The 21,155-nt window shown below is 44.6% G+C and overlaps 1 protein-coding gene across 1 annotated transcript in view; it reads right to left on the reverse strand.

Annotated features, from left to right (window-relative positions):
- Positions 1-21,155, reverse strand: part of SATB2 (SATB homeobox 2) — a 130,601-nt gene that overhangs the window by 23,510 nt on the left and 85,936 nt on the right. The window contains 3 exon segments of the mRNA XM_066189651.1: positions 1,735-1,932; positions 13,601-13,756; positions 18,343-18,555. Coding sequence (XP_066045748.1) covers positions 1,735-1,932; positions 13,601-13,756; positions 18,343-18,555 — 567 coding nt within the window.

The raw sequence follows: 21,155 nt of genomic DNA on the forward strand, positions 1-21,155 counted from the left end.
CTGACAAATACAAATGCACAGCATTCCAACACAGTGTAACGTGTCACTCACAAGAGCCAACCTGCATGATGCAGAAAAATGATGTGCAGAAGGCTTTGGAAAGTAGGCTAATCATCAAGGTCACTCACAAGATCCGAGGAAAACTTTTTCTGTCCCTTAGAAAATATTCCCACTTGCCGTGGGCATCAGAAGTGGAGTAATACGTTCAAGTCTACAGAGGCCAAGTTATCTTTCCCACATGTTAGCTTGGCCCTTTCTTTACCTGTTTGTAACTTCTTGCTTCCAAGATCCCATAAACTTTTTGGGACGTGGAAGTCAAAACCTGCTAAATTAATTACTTAGAGCGCTTCACCTTCTTCATAGCCCTGAGAACCTGAACCCCAGGAAACAGGTTTTTTTCTCTCAGGCAAAGACACAAAGGAAAGCAAGGAGGAAGAAGTCAGCAGAAGAGACAAAAGGGACTGAACTAGGCAATGATTAATCTGAGTGAGACCTACATGTTTCAGACGGGCAGGACAACAAGACAGAGAAACCTCTCGCCTTTAGAAAAAGGTGACTAGATAGCTGTCAGCAGTGGTAGCAGCACAAGAACAGCATCACAGAATAGAGGCTGAATGCCAAGGTTCACAGCAAGAGTAGCAAAGCAGTGCAATCCACCATCAAACAATGGGGAGAGTGAAGGTGGAGGAGGAACTGCAAGATTATCAGAGAAATGCACAGTACAAACAACCCCCATACTGGTCATGATGCCTTAAGTTTAAGCTTTCATATTTTCCAGACTCCGTACTGCATTAGAATATAACTCTGAACTTCATATAGAGTGCTAGCAAGTTCTCTTCACAGTTTAGTTAGACAAAACAATCCTTTTTCAGCCCCAGAACCAAGGACACTCTTGCAGCTTCAGGCCCAAAAAGTACAAACAACAGTGAATTGAGGAGAGCAGACTGGGAGGATGGGACTTCATAACCTGAAACTGTAACTGGACAATTAACCCCAATACGTAAACGGACCAAAACTTATAAAACTGTGAAAACTCATGACACACCGTCCCCCTTGGGTGAAGCCTCAGCCAGGCTCTTGTACTGCCCAAGGTGTATTCTTTGAAGACTTTTTCAATAAATACCTATTTTATTCCTTTAACACTGTCTAGCTCTGTTCTAGGTAACCTCTCAAAGCATGAGTTACAAAATGTGGCACCAAGTGAATGGTACTGAGTGCCAGGGGCTGAATTGGAGGGCGAAAGAGAAGAAGGGCTTCTGTGAAAGGTGTTGCCTCAGCTTTTTAGATTGAAGAAATTTCCTGAGTCTCTCTTGACCATCTGTAGATGTTTGAGTTTGTGACACGCATTACTAGTTATTATGAGTACACGTTAGGCTGATTTTCTCTTCTGACTGAAGCTGGAACTGCAAAGAGAGTCTGTAGTATTTTCACTTTGTTTTCTGTGCATATATTTGTATTTATTTATTTCTCATTCTATTAATACCTGAGACAAGATTGGAATGAGGGTGCACCAACCAAAAATTCATACTAGTCAGAAATCTATAGAGGAGCAAAATAATGCCAACGAGACCGTGAAAGGAAGGCCCAATCCTCACAAAATGCTCACCATGGTCATTTCAGAAGTACTTTTAAGTTTCAGTCAATACGTAAAAAGCCTATCACCATGTTACACTCTTGAAAGCCCCTGTGTTACCCCAGTCCTCCCACACAGACACCCTGAGAAGGCGCTCTGACCTGCACAGGCTCAGGTGTGAGCTGGACCACGTGCTGCATACGCTCGCTGTGGTGGTGTCTGGACTCTTCCTCATAGATCACATCCCTCTCGTGCTGGGGAAGGTTCAGGAAGCGGCGAATGGTGCACAGGTTCTCCCAAAGGGTGCGGTTTTCCGGGCTTGGGTTTTCTTTCCAGCGCAGCAGCTCACACAGCCAGCCCTGCAACAGTAGCGTCAGCACAGTCAATTCACCGAGCACCAAGGAACCAGATATGACTGGAAGGTCAGCTAGACTTAAAGCTCTGTGCTGGAAGTTTTGCTGGTCTCATCTCACACATAAACCCCCACCACCCCAAGCTGCCTTATGGTCTCAACAAATCCGTGATATATTCTATTTCCTGCAAGTTGGAGAAACTGAAACAAGCAGCAGCGCTCAGCAAAGAACAGTGCTTTTTCCCTATCATATTCACACCATGTTCAAAATGCTCAGATATAAATATTTTTGCTACAGAAAAGCAAAGATGATACAGAGATGCATCTTCACTTCCATTTCAGAGCCCCTTCATTTCTTCATCCAAGCAAGAGAAAAGAAGATATAAGTTCTGAGACTTGCTAACTACCCTCACTCAACCTGCAGAACCAGAAATTCAACACCAGTTCAAATGTCTAGTAGAATATACTATCAAGACTTCTGATTTGCTGACAGTATGTTGCACTGACTCCCCCAGCTCTGAACCCCACTAAAACTTTACATTTTTAAATAATAAAATCTAAGAGAAGATGCAGCCTAACAGAAAGGAAATTCTCTAGCATCTAGCACAAAAGCAGAAACAGGGTCCTGCAGAAGTGATTAGAGATACCAAGATACTAGGCAGAGGTAATTCTAAACCCAACTACAGATTGTAATAAAAGCAGATTTTATTCCCGCTGTCTTGTTGAAGGTTAGTTTGAAACGCCTTTAAAAGGTTTCTGCTGTATATAAGGAGCCATAGGACCTCTCCACAGGGACTGACTGCTCAGACCTCTGAAGTGAAAGCATCAGCGCTCCAGGAAGAGGAAACGACCCTGAACCTCAAGGCCAAGGAGAGCCCAAGGGCAGGAGCTGTTTGGGTGAGGAGAGCCCCGCACGTGCAGAGCGTGACCCGGAGTCCCCAGCAGGTGGGCCAGGGATCGTGGCTGCTGCTGCTCCTGCTGGGCGTGGGGGCACAGCCAGCCCTGTCCTGCCTGCCAGCAGCCAGCCCACTTGGGGCTGGGGACAGTGGCTCCCCTCCTGTGCCTGCACAGGAGACGCAATGCAAATGACAGAAGATGAGAAGATAATGCCGAGGATGCTGTCAACGCGCCTTACTGACTCCTGTCAAAATATTTTACCTAGTAGCTTTATAACCCATCATTTTCAAGCTACAGCTCAGCATTCTGACACCATTTTGACAGGCACCTTACAATACCTAAAAGATAGCTTGATCAATGTTAAAAATGTTTGGTACAAGAAGTAGCCAAAATTGTGTTTTTCTGAGCAGTGACCAGAGCAAGCTGAACAGCCGGGTTCATTACCAGCCCACAGGGGGGCTTTTTGGTATTGCTTTTTTGTGTAACAACTTGTAAGCCATTGACAACTTCTACCGTGCACTCTAAACCCCGTGTATAATATCATAAGCCGTTGTTTGTCTTACTCTCCACTGTGTCTTCTGCCTTCACCCCCCCAAAAAAGGCAAGATTTGATTATCTCCGCTGCATCAGCCAAGACAGCAACACCAGCTGTTCTCATTGTGCAGCCTCTTCCTCACGGCCTACATGTTAATAACCTGATCATTCCATTTTCTCCTTCAACTGCCGGCTGCAGCACAGCAAAGAGACAAAAACCCAGGCCCATCTGCAGCAGCTGTAGGCACTGAACTGTGAAGCCACCAGGGATTTATAAACTAATCTGTAACACAACACTGCCTTGTTTTTACAAGTGAGAGGCCACATTTGTGCAGACCTGATCTTTTCTTGCAATAAACTTGGAGGGCTGGGGGGTGGGGGGAGCAAGGATGAAAACAAGATATATAATAATTTACATAGGGGAAGAAAAACCCCCTGTGTTGTATTTTCAAAGTTTTTTGATCACTATTTGGGTAATCTCTCAGCCAGGTGAAGTCTGCATTTTAATGTGGCTTGGCCACATCCCTTACCCTCTATTCTCCTCCTTCCACTGCTCAGAAATCCCCCAAAACTTCGTCTCTTTCAGAGAACAGAATCTCACAGCTCCTCAATGTTTTCTCAGGGGTTTCTCCATACAGAGGAAATAATTTTTGAAACAGAAAATAAACCATCTGTAGAAAAAATCAGCTCCTGTTGCTCCCTGTTTTCAGTGATCTGAGTAAGTCTCCAATGAACTCTTTCAAGAAGCAGGTATGTTTAACACCTCCTGGCAGATGCTGCAGCATTGAAGAGCCATCGTGTAACAGAAAATACAGGATAAGCCCTGCACCTGGTGGAGCTGGAGCCCACTGCCGGGCAGGCCTGTGGGAGGATGAGGTGCCCGGCTCTGGCAGAAGCCAGGCACAGCTTGGCAGGGCCACCTCCCCTTCCCAGGGCCGGACCGCGCAGCCCGATGGCGACTGCCGCGCTGTGATTTATCTGTCCCGTTATAATCAGCGCTCATTACAATCACTTAGAGCAACACTACAGGCCTCATTACGGACTAGGCACTCGCTGCCATTAGTCTTTAAGAAGGATAGCGCTCAATTTGCCTGGCAACATGCGAGGTCCTGACCTTGGAGCTATTAGGGAAAAGATTAGACTGCAGTGTGACCATGTGTGCAGACATGAGCAAACCAAATTAATTTCTGGCAAAGGGAGGCACCAGGCAAGGACCCCGCCATCCTGAGGACACCTGAGAACTTCTCCATTCCCCAAAGGAGATAAGCTAATGGCACGTTTAAAGGAGCCTGGTTCTGAAGGTGAAGCACATCCGTGGTATTTAGAGAGATATTAATCCAGTTTCCCCACAAAGTATTTGCTTGGCTGATCAGATTAAGGGATCTAGCCTTCAACAGCACACCCCCACCACAGCAGGCCCCAAGAAATCTGTGATACTTCACAGCCTCAGACATATTGCACCATGTGTACCCAGCTGCTACAATAATTAGCTTATGAATGTATCAGCTGGTTCTGTGATTTTTATAAATAATAACTAACCTACAGAGCAGAAAGATTTCCACGAGCCTAATATTAGCAAGAAATTGCAAGGTGCGCCTAACTGAATTGTCACGGTGCTAAATGCCCTGTCTTCTCTCACATTGTGCGGGACTGGATCTCCCCCAATGCCATTTATAAATATTTATTTTTGCAATGTATTTGTGTCAGCTTTCTTCACAAGAGCCATTATTCGCTCACCCCCACATGTACACACACATACCCACTGCATGCATGTGTACACTTAGCTGCATCAAATCTGTCCTTTCACTACTCTCTTTCTATCCTTCCCTCTCTTTATTCAAGCATTCATTCAAGACCCTCTCTATCCATCTATGGGGCTGTTTATTAGGCAATAGCTTTGACAAATATGTGAGAAAACACAGCGTGCCGCAGCTTACTCACACGTTCTTTATGGCTGCAAGAAACTGCCTTCCCCATGCACAGATGAAAAGTCTGCATCGGCTTTTTTTAATTATTTATTTAAATAATCTTAGCACGCCATCCAAGAAAGTTTTGCAGTACCAGGCAAAAAAAAAAAAAAAAAAAAGTGTAAATGTCAAATAAAACAGTGACAGATGACAGTATTCTCTATTGAATAGCACCGTTTCTTCGTGCATGTTCAATGAGAACTCATGAATTATTAATACACAAAATCTCCTTTTACTGTTAAAAATCTCAACTTGGCATTTTTTGGTTACAATTTTTTTATTTTCTTTTATTTATTTCTTTGGGGTCTGTGTATGTTACACAGAGTTTTCTGGGAGAATTACTTCATTTAAGAAATGCTAACATACAGAAAATTTTGGTGCTACAGCCATTCACAGTGAATTTTCATCTATAGCTACACTTATTGGCATGAAGACGGAAAAGTGAAGGAGACACTAGCTCACCACCTTTTCCCCCACTCTGTTAGCATCTGAGCTCATTGCATCACAAGTAAATACAACTTCTGTGAACATATTCTGAAAAATCTAATAACACACCCCTCCCCAGACATGTAATACGCCGTGTTTCTGGTCCTGCCTCCCCTGCACATCACAGGTCTCATTCCACCACACAAACAGCCCCCATGGCTGCCAGAGATACCAGCGTCAATATGGGTGGCAGAATCCAGCCCTTAATGTTGGCTTCTAAGGTTCTCAAATGGGAATGTCTTCCATTAAAAGTAAGAGGAGGAAAAGCAGCTCAATTAAAGGATGCTTTTGGCTCTACATTCAGGCACACCCAGTGCTTGTGGTTACAAGGAATTCTGCTCAGAACTTCCTCCATTTCACCCCAAATCTTCTAGAGGCATCGAGAATGCAGCCCAATTTAGCTCATTAAAGAGAGCTGCAGTGCTGGCCTCTATTTTTGTTGTTCTCATGAGACAAGATAAACATTTTCTAAACATTTTGTTTGATAAAAAAATAGTATCATATTAATATCCTATTTTTAACCTCTCTCTGTCTTCTAATCAAATACATTTCCACATAGCTAAGCAAACAACAACAAAAATCTGCAGAAAGCCAGCCGTTCCCACTGTGCTTTTATGCTGTTAAAGAAACAGCATGCTTAGAACACCAAAGCGTGAGGCTTGGCACCCTCAAACGCCCTGAAGGACAGCGAGCTGGTGCAGCAATCCTGAGCCACATCCTCTGTCACTTATCCCAGAGGCCTGTTTAGCAGCTTGACCCTTTCACTTTTGCTGGGCTGACCCTGGAGCAGGGCAGCCAGATGTACCAGACTACAGCAAAGTCAGTTTTTCCAGCACACAGTAAAGGTGTGCACAAACACACTGACCCAAGAACTGCTTCCTGCAGATCTGCTGCCCTGCAGTCTGCCAAGGACCAAATTTCTGACCAAGGACAAAGAAGGCACATGGGAAGAGTTCAGGCTCACAGTCATGCTGGGGTACAGGCCCATGTTTACACTTTGCCAAAGCCACTGCAGGAGGTGGCAGTTGGGTGTCCACGGTGACTTAGTCACAGGCAGCTGTTCTGCTTTGAGCATGGATAAACCTGCAGCTTAACTGACCTTGTGTTTCCCTGCACTTACATTAAAATCAATCACAATAGTAATAACAACAATAATAATAACAACAATACAGCCAGCTTTCTGCGCTGACATTTTCTAAGGTCTCCAGTGAAAGCATGAGTAGGCAAATGAAGAGATTTTAGTAAGAGTGATTCAGGAATAAATCTCAAAATAAATGTAAAAGGCCGTTTCCTCACCCACATCATCAGTGCAGAAAATGTCAACATATGTGACAAAAAGGAAAAAAAAGCAGCAATGATTGACGCAAGTCTTGAAAGATTAGTAAAAAAATGCACTCCTCAGAGAAGGCTCCCTTCCCACGTGGGATCAGAGGAGTCCTCTGGACAAACTTCCTCAGCATCTCTTCTCTCTGCTTAGTTTGGGACACCACAGTGCAAAATGAGCTAGATAATATTCAGCTCTTGCTCCTTAGTCGCCAAACTCTCTTACCATGAATCCAATAAGTGTCTATTAAAATAAATAAACCCCCTAATGATTCAAGATAACCTAATCAAGAAAGCTGAAATGGATAAAAGACTAACTGTAATGGAGAGCTCTGTCATGGCTTCAGTGAATTCTTGATGAGGGCTGGGGGAGGGGGACTGAACCTGAGAAGCTTTACTCAGAGAATTTTGATACAGTTCAAGGTTAATCACTCAACAGTCTGGATTTTCTGAAATGCTTGGTACTTTTTTTCCCCAGAAAAAGCAAAGCACTTTCATGAGGGCCAGTTTTTTCACTAGCCTCAGAAAGCATGAAATTATATTTAAAAAAAAAAAGAGATACATGAGCCCTGAAGTACCCTTAGATTCATGGGAACACCAAGTCTGCTTGCATCTCTTGGCCTCAGAGGGAAGGATGCTGTGCACCAAGGATGCTTCCAGTATTCCAAGTTCAAACTAGCGTCTCCCCACACTAGAGAGGAAGTGTGGGCTTGTGGTTAGGGCAAGCAGCCCACCATCAGCTCCTGGGTCTGCCATGGACTCTGAACAAAGCCCCAGCTCCACAACTGTCCCTTATTCGTTCAGCTGCTGAGAGAGGCCAATGCACTGCTGCAGATGCTGTCATAGAATCACAGAACAGTTTAGGTTGGAAGGGACCTTTAAAGGTCTCTAGTCCAACTCCTGTGGAATGAGCCAGGACATCTTCAATAGATCAGGCTGGACTCTGAGCAACCTGAATGTTTCAAGGGATGGGTTGGCATCTGCCACTTCTGTGGGCAGCCTGTTGCAATGTTTCACCACCCTCATTGTAAAAACTTTCTTCCTTATCTATCAGTCTGAATATACCCTATTTTAGTTTGAAACCATTACCCCTTACCCTGCCACGACAGTCCTGCTAAATAAGCCCCATTTAAGCCCCAATAAACCCTTGAAAGGCTGCAATGAAGGCTCCCTGGACCCTTCTCCTGTCCAGGCTTAACAGCCCCAACTCTCTCTGCCTGACTTCACAGGAGAGGTGCTTCAGCCATTTGAACATTTTTGTGGCCCCCTCTGGACTTCCCCAACAAGTCAAAGCCCTTCCTGGGCTGGGGACCCCAGAGCTGGATGCAGTGCTCCAGGTGGGGTCTCACCAGAACAGAGCAGGGGGTCAGAATCACCTTTCTTAACCTGCCGGTCACACTGCTTTGGCCACAGCTCAGGACAGAGTTGGCCTCTTAGGCTAAGAGTGCACTTCGGCAGCTCTTGTCCAGTTTTTCACCCACCAGCACCCCCAAGTCCTTCTTGGAAGGGCTGTTCTCAATCCCTCAATCCCTCAGCCTATGCTGATACTGGGGCTGCCCCAACCCAGGTGCAGGACACTCTACTCGGCCTTGTCAAACCCCATGAGGTTTGTATGGGCCCACTTCTCTTGTCCTGGATGTGGTCACACTGTGACTGCATATACAAGTCTGTAAAAAAGAAGCTCTAGTCCAAAGGTACTTCAAAGAAATCCTAAGTTCAGTCAAGGAGAGGAATGTCTTTCTGCATTTTCTCCGTGAACAAGAACATGAAAATCGTGACAAGAACATCGAAATATCAGCACAAGAGATATGCCCCAGCTGCAGAGACTCAAAGCAACATAAAGGCACCGAGGCACGGCTGCAAGAAGTGCCCTGTATGCACACACTATATACACTACACATCTTCCTCACCAGCTGCTTTTTCTAGCTGCTGTTCATCATCACTGGAAGCTAATCAGTTTAAGGCCACAGAAAACACCTATTACAAGCTAAAAGGGAGAGAGAAGTCATCCCATCCTATCAAATGAATACAAGGGAATGTAAGTTGGACAGAAAAGAGAGGAAAGGATGAAATTAAGGGTTTCTAAAGCTAATCCTTCCTCATAGTGACATTGGTCATTCCTCTCACAGTGCCTGTTCTTCCTTCTTGGAGGACGAGCAGGAGGGGAGGGCATGGGAAGGTGGCCATGGTGTTGAGTCCTATCTAGCCTGGGATCCTACTATGGGCTAACACCCTCCTCGGCCAGAGAGCTGGCAATGAGGCAGGGAACTTGACACGAAAAAGGAAAGAGGAAAGGCAAGGAACTGTCATAGTGATTTCCATCCATAGGCCTGGGTTGTTTTTTTTAACCTGAATGAAGGGCTTTTCTGCCCCCAAACTCAAACCCTCCAGTTTACTGCTTGTTTGCTTACTTTTCAACAGGATAAAAATACAACCCAGAGACTGATCTTTGGTAGCTTAGTATTTGTTCAAATGTTGCTCCAAGGGGTCTCTCTTGCTTTACTGTGGTGCAACTGGAACAAACTCCAGTCTCTTGAAAATAACTTCAATTTCAAGGCTGCATGTTCTGTTTTCACTGGACCAGTGAAGGTTCCATTTGCCTTCCCAAGGCTGATCCCCAGCAAGGTGCTTCCCCATGCCACCCCAAGCTGATTAAGAAGAGTCTCTTGCCCTGGGAGAACTGCGGGAAGTTTGATCTCCATGTTCATACAAACTCCCTCAGACTGTGAACAAGGGCTCTGTCCAGCTGTGCCCACTATTAATCTTGATCTTCATGTTTACTATGAACAGAACTACATTCCTAAACCCATTTTGCAAAGACTAAGAAAAAAATGTCTGCTGAGCACAGCACAGCCTCTGACAGGACTCTCACTAGCAGAGGTCAAAGGGATGATGCTGCTGCACAGCATTAGAGGCACATGGTCATGGTGGAAATGGTTTTCCTCAAGTTGTACTGTAAAGTAGTTGCAGAACTGAATGCAGAAGCCAGCTGTAAAACCAACAATCCAAACTTGCAGTAATCCAAGGCCAAAGTCTCTGCCTGTCCCACTGCCCAGCTCTGCACACACACAGGCCACCCAAACCTCTCTGAAACAGCCCACCAGAAATCTGTTTTCTTGTGAATCAAATTTAACCAGGGGAACCCAAGTTATAGACCGGAAACCAAACCCTGGTGCTCCAGCCACACTCAGAAACATTCCCAATGTGCTAATACAGGTCCCAGGTTTAGTCACTAAAAGGGCACCAGCACGCAGCACCTCCAGACAATCCTGCTTTCCATGGGGTACACCCCTAACAGCTAGCAACTAAAATAGGAGGGCAGCTTTGGAGGCTGTGTCGTGAGGGCACTGAGCTCTCAGCTCCTGTTGGCTTCAAAAATACAAAGAGATGCACAGCACTTCACAAAGGCTAAAAATATCTAGATATAAATCGCAAGGAATAAAAAGCATATTAAGGTAAGTAAGTGACGAGTAAGTCAATGCTAAAATGAATGGCTTGAAATCTTTTTCAAGGTGGATTCCCTTAGAGAATTCTCACCGTACTACCTTGGTACCTCCAGGAGGCCCTGAAACTTGCCTTTATGTTGACCTGTGAGCTCTGTGATTTGCAACCTCAATTTCTAGAAACTGCCCTTCTCTTCAGCTGCTGAGACTCTGCCATGACTTAAGAATGAAGATGGTTACTTGTTAAATTAGAGGTCAATTAACTCCACCAGTAGATGATGCCACTTGCAGTAACTGTTCTCAGTGGGTACCATTTCTCCTGTACAGAGACAGAAGAGGAAAGGAAGCCTCCGTTGCCTCTGGATATTCTCTCGGGTACATGACATACAGCCCTGTGTATAAAATGTCAAAACATCCCTGTCAGAGATTCACTGCCTGCTAAAACTGTGAAGATCTCACAGCACCATGGATTGCTGTTGACAGAACAGCAGCGCCCAACATAACACATGCCTTGTTAGCAAACTGGAAGCCTCTCAGTAGTCTGGGGTGAGGGAATAATAGAGGAAGCCAATGCAACACAAGCCAGGCCTGTGGAGAATAGCAAGTGAACGAACCTTGGCGGAGAGTCCAAGCAAAGCCTCCGACTAGTTCTTTTCTCCCCCTTTCAAACCCTCTCTTCTGCAAACATGGGCACTTTTCAATGAGCGCCTCCCACCATGTAACTCAACTGCTGAAATCAGCAGCATTTTCACCAGAAATGCCCAAAACTGGCACAGCTGGCCTGTGCAAAGCACTGGGAACACCCTACTGCTAGTTTTCAGACAAGCTAGACCTAAGGCTGACCATGACACCGTGGCTCTCCCCCATGCAAGCAGCTGTGCCCCTGCTTTCGGCACTCCTCCGGGCCACAGAGCTCCCCAGCCAGAGGAGGGACACCACAGGCACACCGAGCCAGGCCAGGGGCAGGCACATAGGTGGCTTTGTGGCAGGGGGAGGCCCCGTACCGCTGGGGTTCTTGGCTGTGGCTTCCTGCGTCCCTGCCCTCCAGTGTCCCCATAAACCACTTTCATGCTCCAGCAGAGCGCTATGACATCTCAGCATGGCGAATGCTGGGCCATCCCAGGGAGCCAGCACTGCTTTGGCAAGGCTGCGAAACAAAAGAAACATCAGCCTCAGAAACACTTCTTTATTCGCTGCTGCTGAAGAAACAAAACCTTTAAGTGCAGTAACTTTGCTTTAAACAGCAACATTTGTGGATCCTGTTCTTAACCTTTTGCATCTGGTGTTCAAAATCTGCCCTGTTTTTTTTCCACGTGAAAGACTACAGATCTTATTTTTGTTTTGGCGCTGGTGTGCTATGCTGCCAGAGAAGTGCACTCAGGCTGGCACAGACCAAAGCTGGTGAGCCACCCAAATTATTGTTGGGTGGTTCAGTCCCTCTCTATTTCAAGAAGCCTCTGGGTATAATGACAGGAAGCTTGCAGGCAATTTTAAGCCAAACCTCAGAGAGGCTGGCATTCGGTCTGTGTTAAACACTCCTTATTAAAAGCTGTCCAGTCCGGATTCTGGGTGGAACTTTGATATCTGCATGGAGTAAAGAATAAGGGGCACGTTTGCAAAATCAATTGTGCAGTTTTTATATTTACTGCACGTTTACCACATATGTCATTTATTACACAGTGGAAAACCGTTAAATGCACAGTAGTTGTGCCAAGTGGCATTATGCTTTTAACAGCTTTATTCGTTTAACAGCTCCAGTTCTCATTATATTTTGCCATGTGGTACATGAGATTTTTATGCATTTAACAGTTTAAGAGGGTTCCATGGTATTTTCCTTTTATGTATTTCATACTGAGTCTGGGATTTGGTTTGGGGGGGTAGAGGAACTGTAACCCCTGTACCTTGACAAGAGAAAGCAAAAGGCAAAGAAAATTAATGATTACATGAAGAAGGAAAAATTATTCAGATCTCCATGTGTCAGGACACAAAAACCTGTAACAAGGACAAGGCTTTTCTGTGTGCTTTGATAGCCTTTGATGCTTTCTTTATCTTCCTTTCAACTGCTTATTTTACATTTACTTTAATGACTATCATGTTGTTTCCCTGCACAGAGGGGAGTGTGTGTTTTTCAGGGTGCATGCACCTAGATACTTCTATCCCACTCTCTCATTGTCACGTGCCCATTTGTGCTTTTTTGTGTGCATATTGATGCCCTCTCCTAGCTGAACTGAATAATTCCATCCAGGATCAGAAGCAGCTCTTTTCACTGAGTAAACAATTCCTTCCAACAATCTCCAATCCACTTGCTGCCCTTCAAAAAAAAATCTGTCTGTCCTCCTTTCCACAAAATCCCTTCTGGTGCATTATATTTTTTTAAAGAGTTGGATGAAATTTTTAAATTAATGGATTTTCCTCAAGAATTTCACCCCGACCTAGGTTTGCCCACATATATTTTTTACATCCAAGGTAGAAAGGAATCCAGCAGAACTCACTGCAGTGCCTTCTCATGCCTTTTTGTAAAAATGATTGGATCCAATGTGAATTATTCACATGGCAATACCCTATGCAGCACATACAACACGCTAAAAAGGAAACACCTGCCTAATATGCTGTTTCCCGTTGCCTTCCCTCAGTAAACCACTTGAGAAAGCAATTTCATTAACTGCTGAATGAGTAGAATACCATCATTTTGAAAGTTCCTTGTCCTACTAGCAGAGGTGTAAGTTATATACCACACGAGGGAAAAGACAGACATGTTTGTACAAAAGGGGAGAAAAAGCTTGGCTGTGAACTGACCCTTTCCTCAGCCTCTTTTAAAAGGGAAAAGGAAACCACTTAAGCAGGCAAAAGTCAAAATGACAGGCTCCCCAGAGATGAAAATTATTAGTATTATTTTTATTATTGTAGGAACAGATGTAATTTTATTGGTGGGAGGAAGAGATGGATCTAGTCTCAACCCCAGAGTTTGCTTTAAAAACAAAACCCCAGAAAGCCCCACAACAATGAAATCCCCTATACCACTCACCTGACTTTTATTGGCAGCCACTTTGGCAAACAGAGCTTGAGATACCTTGGCCCTTTTCATCTCCTGTTGGATCTCATCATAAATGGCAGCTGTGATGTTGACGTTGGCGCTGTCCGCCTTAATGGGGAGGTCTGTTGTTGGTGTCGAGGTTTTGGCCTACCAAGAGACCATGAAAATAATAATTAAAAAAGTGCTGCTTTCAGCCCAGCCATCTGTGCAGAAATTATCAAAGGATTTCAGTCAGCTGATGCCAAACTGCATTAGCTACAGAGGGACACTTCCTGTCCATTATTCTAATCAGGTTAATTGTGATTGGAAATAATTGCAGTGCATTCCTATAGGACATGCAAGGCCCTGTCAAGTCTCCCCCTCTCCCTCTCCCAGCATGTTTACTGAGCAGCTCAACAACAGGATAGGTAGCTGGGGCACTGGGCTGCAGGCACACGCTGACATTGGCTTTGCCAGCCAGCTACTGCAGCACAGCCACCAGGCTCTACCTTCTCCCCCCTCTCTAAAAGTGGCCTGCACCTTGGAGGAAGAGCCAATTCTCCCAGAAAAAATGAGTAAATGGGTAGAGGTCTCTAAATAATAAATTATTACTCAATTTAATGCACTCCCTCAAGTCTTCCTCATCCTTTATTAAAACTATACGTATGTCACTTGAGTATGTATGGTTTCCCAGCCTTATCATCATTATGCTAGCCAGACAGTCACCTAATTTCACCTAGGAAATCAGTGGAAATGAAAAAAAAAAAAAGTCATTTTATAAAGCTGGGCTTTGGCATGCCTTTGATGTGCTGCCCTCATTCTCCTAAACTCATATTGAGATTCTGTGTATTCCACTGCACTCCTTTTAATTGAATGATTTCCCATCAGCTTCTGTGACAAATGAAGGACAATAACGGAGGCTGCCAGTACTTTCCCTGGGCTGGACTAACCCTGCAAGGCTTCTATCAATACAGTTCAGTAGAGTGCTACAGGATGTGGATTTTAAAGCCCCTTGGACTGGGGGTCCCCAGAATGCACTGGCAGGAGAGGGAGTGAGGGCGGTGTGATGTTCACTGAGTGCTCCCAGCGCCAGCTGCCCCTTGGAGACAGATCTCATTTACTTTCCTAGGCTCAAATAGAGATATCAGGGCTGATCACTGCACCCTTTACACTTTTTAAGGGAAATGTGGATTTCTGATATAAAAATCTCTTTTTTTGTCTTGAGACGTAAAGGTCTTAGGAAAGAACACAACCTAAACAGCAAAGCCCACACTTCCCAATAGACCCAAACCACCCATACACCCCAGTGACACTCATATTTGACCCAATTATGGACCTTTTCAGGTGGATCCCATTTTTGTATCAGAGCTGAAGTCTGCTAGAGTACGTCTAATGTTAATTTTTAACTAGGCAGACATGCCCAAATGTTTATTTGTTAATAGGAAGGTTAACTAGGCAAAACCAAACCTTCTGAACTTCTTCTGTTTTGCTGTCCTCCAAATCTTCCTCTTCCTGACATCTTTTCTGTACTGAGGCCACATTAATAATGGAGCCAAAATCCAACCAAGACAATAGACTGATCACTCTTCCTTATGACTTCCAGATAAAGCCTTAACCAACCTGTATCTTCTCCCTTTCCAGGCACAGCAGGCACTGCTCTGGGCATGTTCCCTGCCTGTCTTAGGCAGGACACACGCAGTAAGGGTGTGAGATTTTCCTGTTCCCCAGGGCCAGCCCCGCGTGCAGGCAGAGGAAGCTGGACAGCAGCTGGGGCAGAGCACGGCCACCATGCCCCAGGAGGCCAAGGCTGAACCACTGCCATCCACGGGCCGTGAGCTGGGTACAGTGCAACACTGGGACCGACAGGCACACCCCGCTCTGAAAAGCAGTGTTTACAGATAGATGAGAGTGAGGGCAATTGTGGGAAATGTAAGAAAACAACAAAGAGTTCATGGAAAGGAAAAGGACTGTCAGGACTGATTTAACGGAGATTTGTCGGGTATAGAAAAGTCTTCCCAAGGACTGGAGCCTTTGGCTAGCACAGCAGCTGAGGTCACCATGGCCCCAAAGGCTGTTATGGATGTCTGAGATCCTGAGAAGAACAAAATTAGCATGTAAAAGAAAGATTTAAAATATAACTCCATCCTGCATGGGTCTCCTACACTTCTAGGTCCACAGCCACGTGTCAGGAAAAAGCCTGTCCTGCATACCCTGAAAGCTGCACTATTTTTTATTTAATCACCAAAACAGGAAGGGCAAATACCAAGCAAAAGTCACTAAAATGAAGTATTTAATGTTAAAGGTCTAGATTCAAAGCTGGTCTTGATATTAAGGAATTTTCCACTACTGAAACATCGTATTGCAAACAGTGGGGAAAAAAAGAAAAACTGTTTGCAACCGTAGTGCCAGAGCACTGCAACCCAGCCCCTTACTGCTGGGGTTCTGTGTGCACACAACAACGCCCAACAGCTCAGAGCATCTTCCCCACAGCAACTGTACCCCATTTTCTGGATCAATCTCTCGTTCTCACCACGAGGCAGGTCCTGAGCCAGGGATATCACAAGAGGGTGGCTTGGGGCTGGCTCAGGCAGAGAGCTGAGCTGGGTTAGTCTGCACGCCCCTACACCTGCCTGCATGACAGTCCCAGCATGAGCATTTCCACAGGTATCTGCCATTCCTCTCCTACCCAGCACAATCAATCCCAAAAGCATTGCCGCAGATATCGGTATCTATGGAAACCATGTTTCCAATTGCCATTCCATCACCTTCTCTGGCACACTGACACAGTTCCTGCAAGGCTGGTACAGCTCCTACCACTGGTGCCCCAAAGCACCCCGTTGCAGGGTAGGTATGAGGGCTGCCTGGGGAGCTGACGCTGCCGGAATCGCCGCGCCGCCTGCGAGGATGGCATTTGTCTCGTCAGAACTAATACCAGGCATATGGGGAAGCGCAGTAGCCGTGCTGCCTGCCCAGGAGCTGGGAAGAGCCTCATTTGCAGAGGTGTCCAAGTTGTCAAAACAGCACCTGTGCTGACTGGTGCTGGCCCTCTGAGGGCTGGGGAAATGTTACACAGCGGGCACAAGGCGAGCATTGGGTACACAAACCTTTGTGTGATGCCTTTGCTGATCAAAAACCTCACAATATTCTATTGGATTCTTCAAGCCAAAATAAGGCAAGTATGTGCTGGTTTATACTTCTAGAGTACGGTTTTCTAGCAACATTTAGCTCTTACAAAGGCAGGCAAAAATTCCATTATTTTAAATTATGTTCTAGCTGTGACTAGAACACGGGAAAATGGCATATTTCAACACAGGAATGAAATGGGACAAGAGATCCAGTTTTTATTCTCAGCAGCTTGCATCTAAACTCTGTATTTCCTTTCAGTGCTTGATTCTGGGACAAAACCTACTGCAACAAATATCAGCAGGAGTAGCTAATTCTTTAATGAATCAATACCAATGTAGAAAGTGGTTACACTGTTTAAATAGGAAAATAGTGTACCCACTATTAAAATCTCTATATATTTTTACTTTCACTTAAAGGTAACTAAAGAAGATAAGGAGCATACAATGAGTTTTCCATGTAATGAAAATTCAGTGTCTAATTTGGGTTGGCAGGTAAGCTTGCTTTCAATGAAAACAGTTCTTTACATCATTTGTTCAGTTAAGTGCACCCACACGTCTGGGTTAAACTGAACAACATCAACAGTTTCTACAAAACCAACACACCTTCCCTAAGGATGGTCAGTTTGAATGTAAAACTTAGCTCCCCTCAGCAGTGCTTGCTTGCTTGCTTACTTTTAGCAGCTGTGATTACAGAATTCAATGAGAAGTGATCATTGATATTATTGGAAGGGTTACACGGGCCCAATTACTAGAGATCAGTAAAGTGTTAGGACTGACACATCATGTCTGTACTGTTAGAAAGTTCAGACTCAAGTCAGGTAAATATCAAGACAGGAGTTCATCAGCAGCCCTGTGCAAGCACCCTCACTTTGCAGAGTACACATGTGGGACTGCATCAGCCTGGTACAAGGGGGGATGACTATTACAGTGTAGTTTGTGGATGCTCTTTTTTAGTGCAAAGGAACAACCTACTCAAGGACGAGTGGGCAGCAGCAGCACGTTAATAAACACATGCAGTTAAGTCAATGAGATAACAACCGCTTGGGAGCTCTAAGCATCATCTTCCTTCTCAGCACGCTGTCCATCCCCATTCTCTGTACCTCAAACATTTACTTGTAAAAAGCCCTAACTCAAGGACTATGATTTCCTATACAGAATATGGAGCACAGTATTTTCTAACAACATCTATCTAATGCACTATCAACCTCTGTTCACTAGACACTTTTTATGGCAACATATATGAACCAAAAGCCCAGAAATTTCCTGCGTTCTCAAGAAGGTAATGGTCACAGGTAAAAAGTTACATGCACTGTCTTTCCGTAATATCTTCTATAATAGCCACGTAATGGACAAATATCAACAGCCTGAATGTAATGCCCACATAAACTCTTTCAGGCACTAATGTTACATATTCTTCTGCATTTGTGGCATTTAATAAAGACAGAATAAACATCACAGCCTCTTGCTGACATCCACTAAATGTCTCTTAACAGCCACTCCAAAACCTTACAAAAGATTTTCCACAACTCATCTGGGCAAGGGGAGCAACAGACAGGGGAAGGGTGAGAAGAAACTCCTTTCCTGGGAATTATCCCGACAACGAATGGGTAACAAGGGATTGCATCTTACCTGGGGTGTTCTGGAGGAGCTTGGGCTGCTGGCAGCTGAAGACACCATGCTCACGTTTGGGTTCATACTTCTCTCTCTCTCATCCTGATAGATACGATCCCGCTCCGAGTCAGGCAAGTTGAGGAAATTCTGCATTGCCCGTAAGTTTACCAACAGGGACTGGGAAGCTGTCCTAGGGTCCTCTTCTTTACGCAGGATCTCTGACAACAAACCCTGGTTTAAAAAAAAAAAAAAAAAAAAAAAAGCCAGTCATGCGTTGATGGGTTTCTTTGGTTTTTAAAAATTTGTTTAGTGTAACCAGCTGGGTTGCAATACTGAGAATCTACATCAGAATCTCATGGGCTCTCCCTGAGGGGATATTTTGTAGGAAAGTGTTTGTCTTCTGGGGGCTGGGGTTTATTTTGGGACTGTCCTATTCTGGCACAGTAATAAGCTTCTGAGTATGGAGATGCTGGATAGGAAGGTAGGTGCACTGGTTAGAAGAAATTGCAGTTATCACCAGGTGCTTGCTGCAAATATTTTAGGAGCTGTTAGATCTCTCTCTCTCTTTCTCTTTTTACTTGAATCTGGGAACACTTGGCAATCCTGTTCATCTTTGACAAATCTGCCAAGGTTGGTAAATTTAGTTTCGACATTTAAACAGTGCAGGAGGTTTATAAAGAAAAATGTTTGGCTGGGTTTTGATGTTCCAGTCCGCTCATTTCAGTTTGGACAGCCATTTCTGTAAGGAGAGAAATGAAGCAATAATAAAACCTTAGAATCTAGCTTTAGGGATTTAACCCATTCTTTCATGCCTCATTTTAAAATACCACAGGCTTCATATTGCAACTGTGAATGAACACCATATTAATCCAGTTTTTGCAAAAGCCATTACACAGCATTTCCAAAAAATAAAGAGTAAAAAAAAAAATTAAAAGAATTGGAGAGATGAAAATGTCATTAAAAGAGGCTTAAATCTAATGATGGGATTAAATTTATGCTCAAGAATATGCACTCGAACTCAATAGTTAAAGGCACAGCACACAAGTCTGGATCAAGGCCTAAAGAAACTACCAAGGACACAGTGTGTGCCACCAGCTTCTCCCAGGTCCCCCCTCGTATCAGACACTTCACAAACAGGGACTTCATTCCAAATAGCAGCAAGAGCAAATTCCCGAACTCTACCTGTTTTAGTCTACTGGTGTGCAAGGAAGCAGAGAGGGAGCATTTCTGCCCATCAAGACTACTTATATCTTAACTTAACGTATCGTTATGATACCAAAACGATGTCTTCCGTTAACACGCAATTCTATGAGCTCATTATTTCAAAAGGCTATTCTGCCAATATGCTTCCCTGAGCCATCTGACACCGTTCCCGCTTCCCTCCTGTCACAACCCGGAGGCTGTCTGCACCACTGCTCCCAGGAATGCCAGCCAGTGGGAAATCCCAGTTGGAGCTGGGATGGCTCACCCTGGCCTGCTCTGGGAGAGGAGCAGTTCAGTAGGAGCGTGCACAGGGACCCTGCAGCCCTCAACACGGCCCCGCTGTGGCTGTTGACACCAGTGTTTTGCAGTTACTTCACAGCCAGGACCCAGGCAAGCTGCTTCCCGAGGACAGGCAAGGCTTACTCCTTTCTTGTCACAAAAATGTTACTAGAAAGCAACCACATACCTCAAGCCCTGTAATATTTAGTTCTCATTTCTTTTCTTCCATATCAGAAAGCCTCCTTCAAAAAGCCTTCCTAAAAACACTGTCACTACAGTTGGCCAATTAAGCAAATGCCAACATTTTTTGTATATATTGACCTTATTTACCAGTCTTCCGAACAAAACTGACCAACAAATGACATACCTGTATCTGCATTCAGCTGCTATTAAACACCCACACTAAAACACACACGTGAAACCTTTACTTCAGCAGAGCTCAATACCTCAAGTGCTCTAAGCAAGCCCCACACACAGCCTGAGGGTAGGCTCCCTCTTTTCAGCTCCTCATCTACATAATCAAGCTGAGAAACTCCCAATTATATTTTTCTGCAGGGATCAGTGTGGCCACCAGAAGGACTGGAGTGGGAATGGAATCATGGTTAGCACTACTCAGAAGTGGGATGCGAGGGAGAACCTGGCTGGTGAAAAAGGTCTGCTCTCTGGGAAAAAAAATTTGAAGAAGTTGCAATGCTGGGCTGTCCTGTGGTATTTTGTGTGACCTCAACACAACTGAATGCTCATACCTGGCTTCTTCTTCGGGGTTTGCCATCTCTCGGAGAAGCTAAGGACATTTTGAAAAGTTTTCTGAAGTTTGACAGGCTTATAGGCTGGGGGAGATTAACCAAAAGAGGACATAGAGGGGCTTGAAGCCACAACTTGCAAGATTCCAAGACCAATGCAAGTCCTTATTAAAATTTTCCCCTAAAGTCAGTGAAAAATTCTTCAAATGCAGTAAATACAGGAAATATTGGTTCCACCAATTCTCTAAATTTCTAACTCCCTGGGTCTTTGAAAGGATATATATGTAAAACTTCTTTTTTAAAGAAAAACACAACTTCAAAAATTAATGAGTTTAGTATGAAAGAAAGGGACCTGAAAGCCACTGGAGCTGACTCTAAGACAGCATTTTCTCCCTCCCATTTTAGCCTCACTAAATTTATGGTCCAATTTCAAAAATGGAGAGCAGAAACATACGTGAAAGCATGCCAGCAATTACTTTTCTGTGCAGTCATTGACTCCGCATGTAAATCAGACTCACAGGTACGAGTGGCTTGGTCATGGCACTAAGAGGTATCTCACTGCCTGACATACCGACCCTTGTGCTCCAAGGCTCTGATTTATCGCCA

The sequence above is a fragment of the Chamaea fasciata genome, unplaced genomic scaffold (assembly GCF_029207755.1).
Source record: "Chamaea fasciata isolate MVZ Bird 193981 ecotype frontalis unplaced genomic scaffold, bChaFas1.0.hap1 SCAF_8, whole genome shotgun sequence".
NCBI lineage: Eukaryota > Metazoa > Chordata > Aves > Passeriformes > Sylviidae > Chamaea > Chamaea fasciata.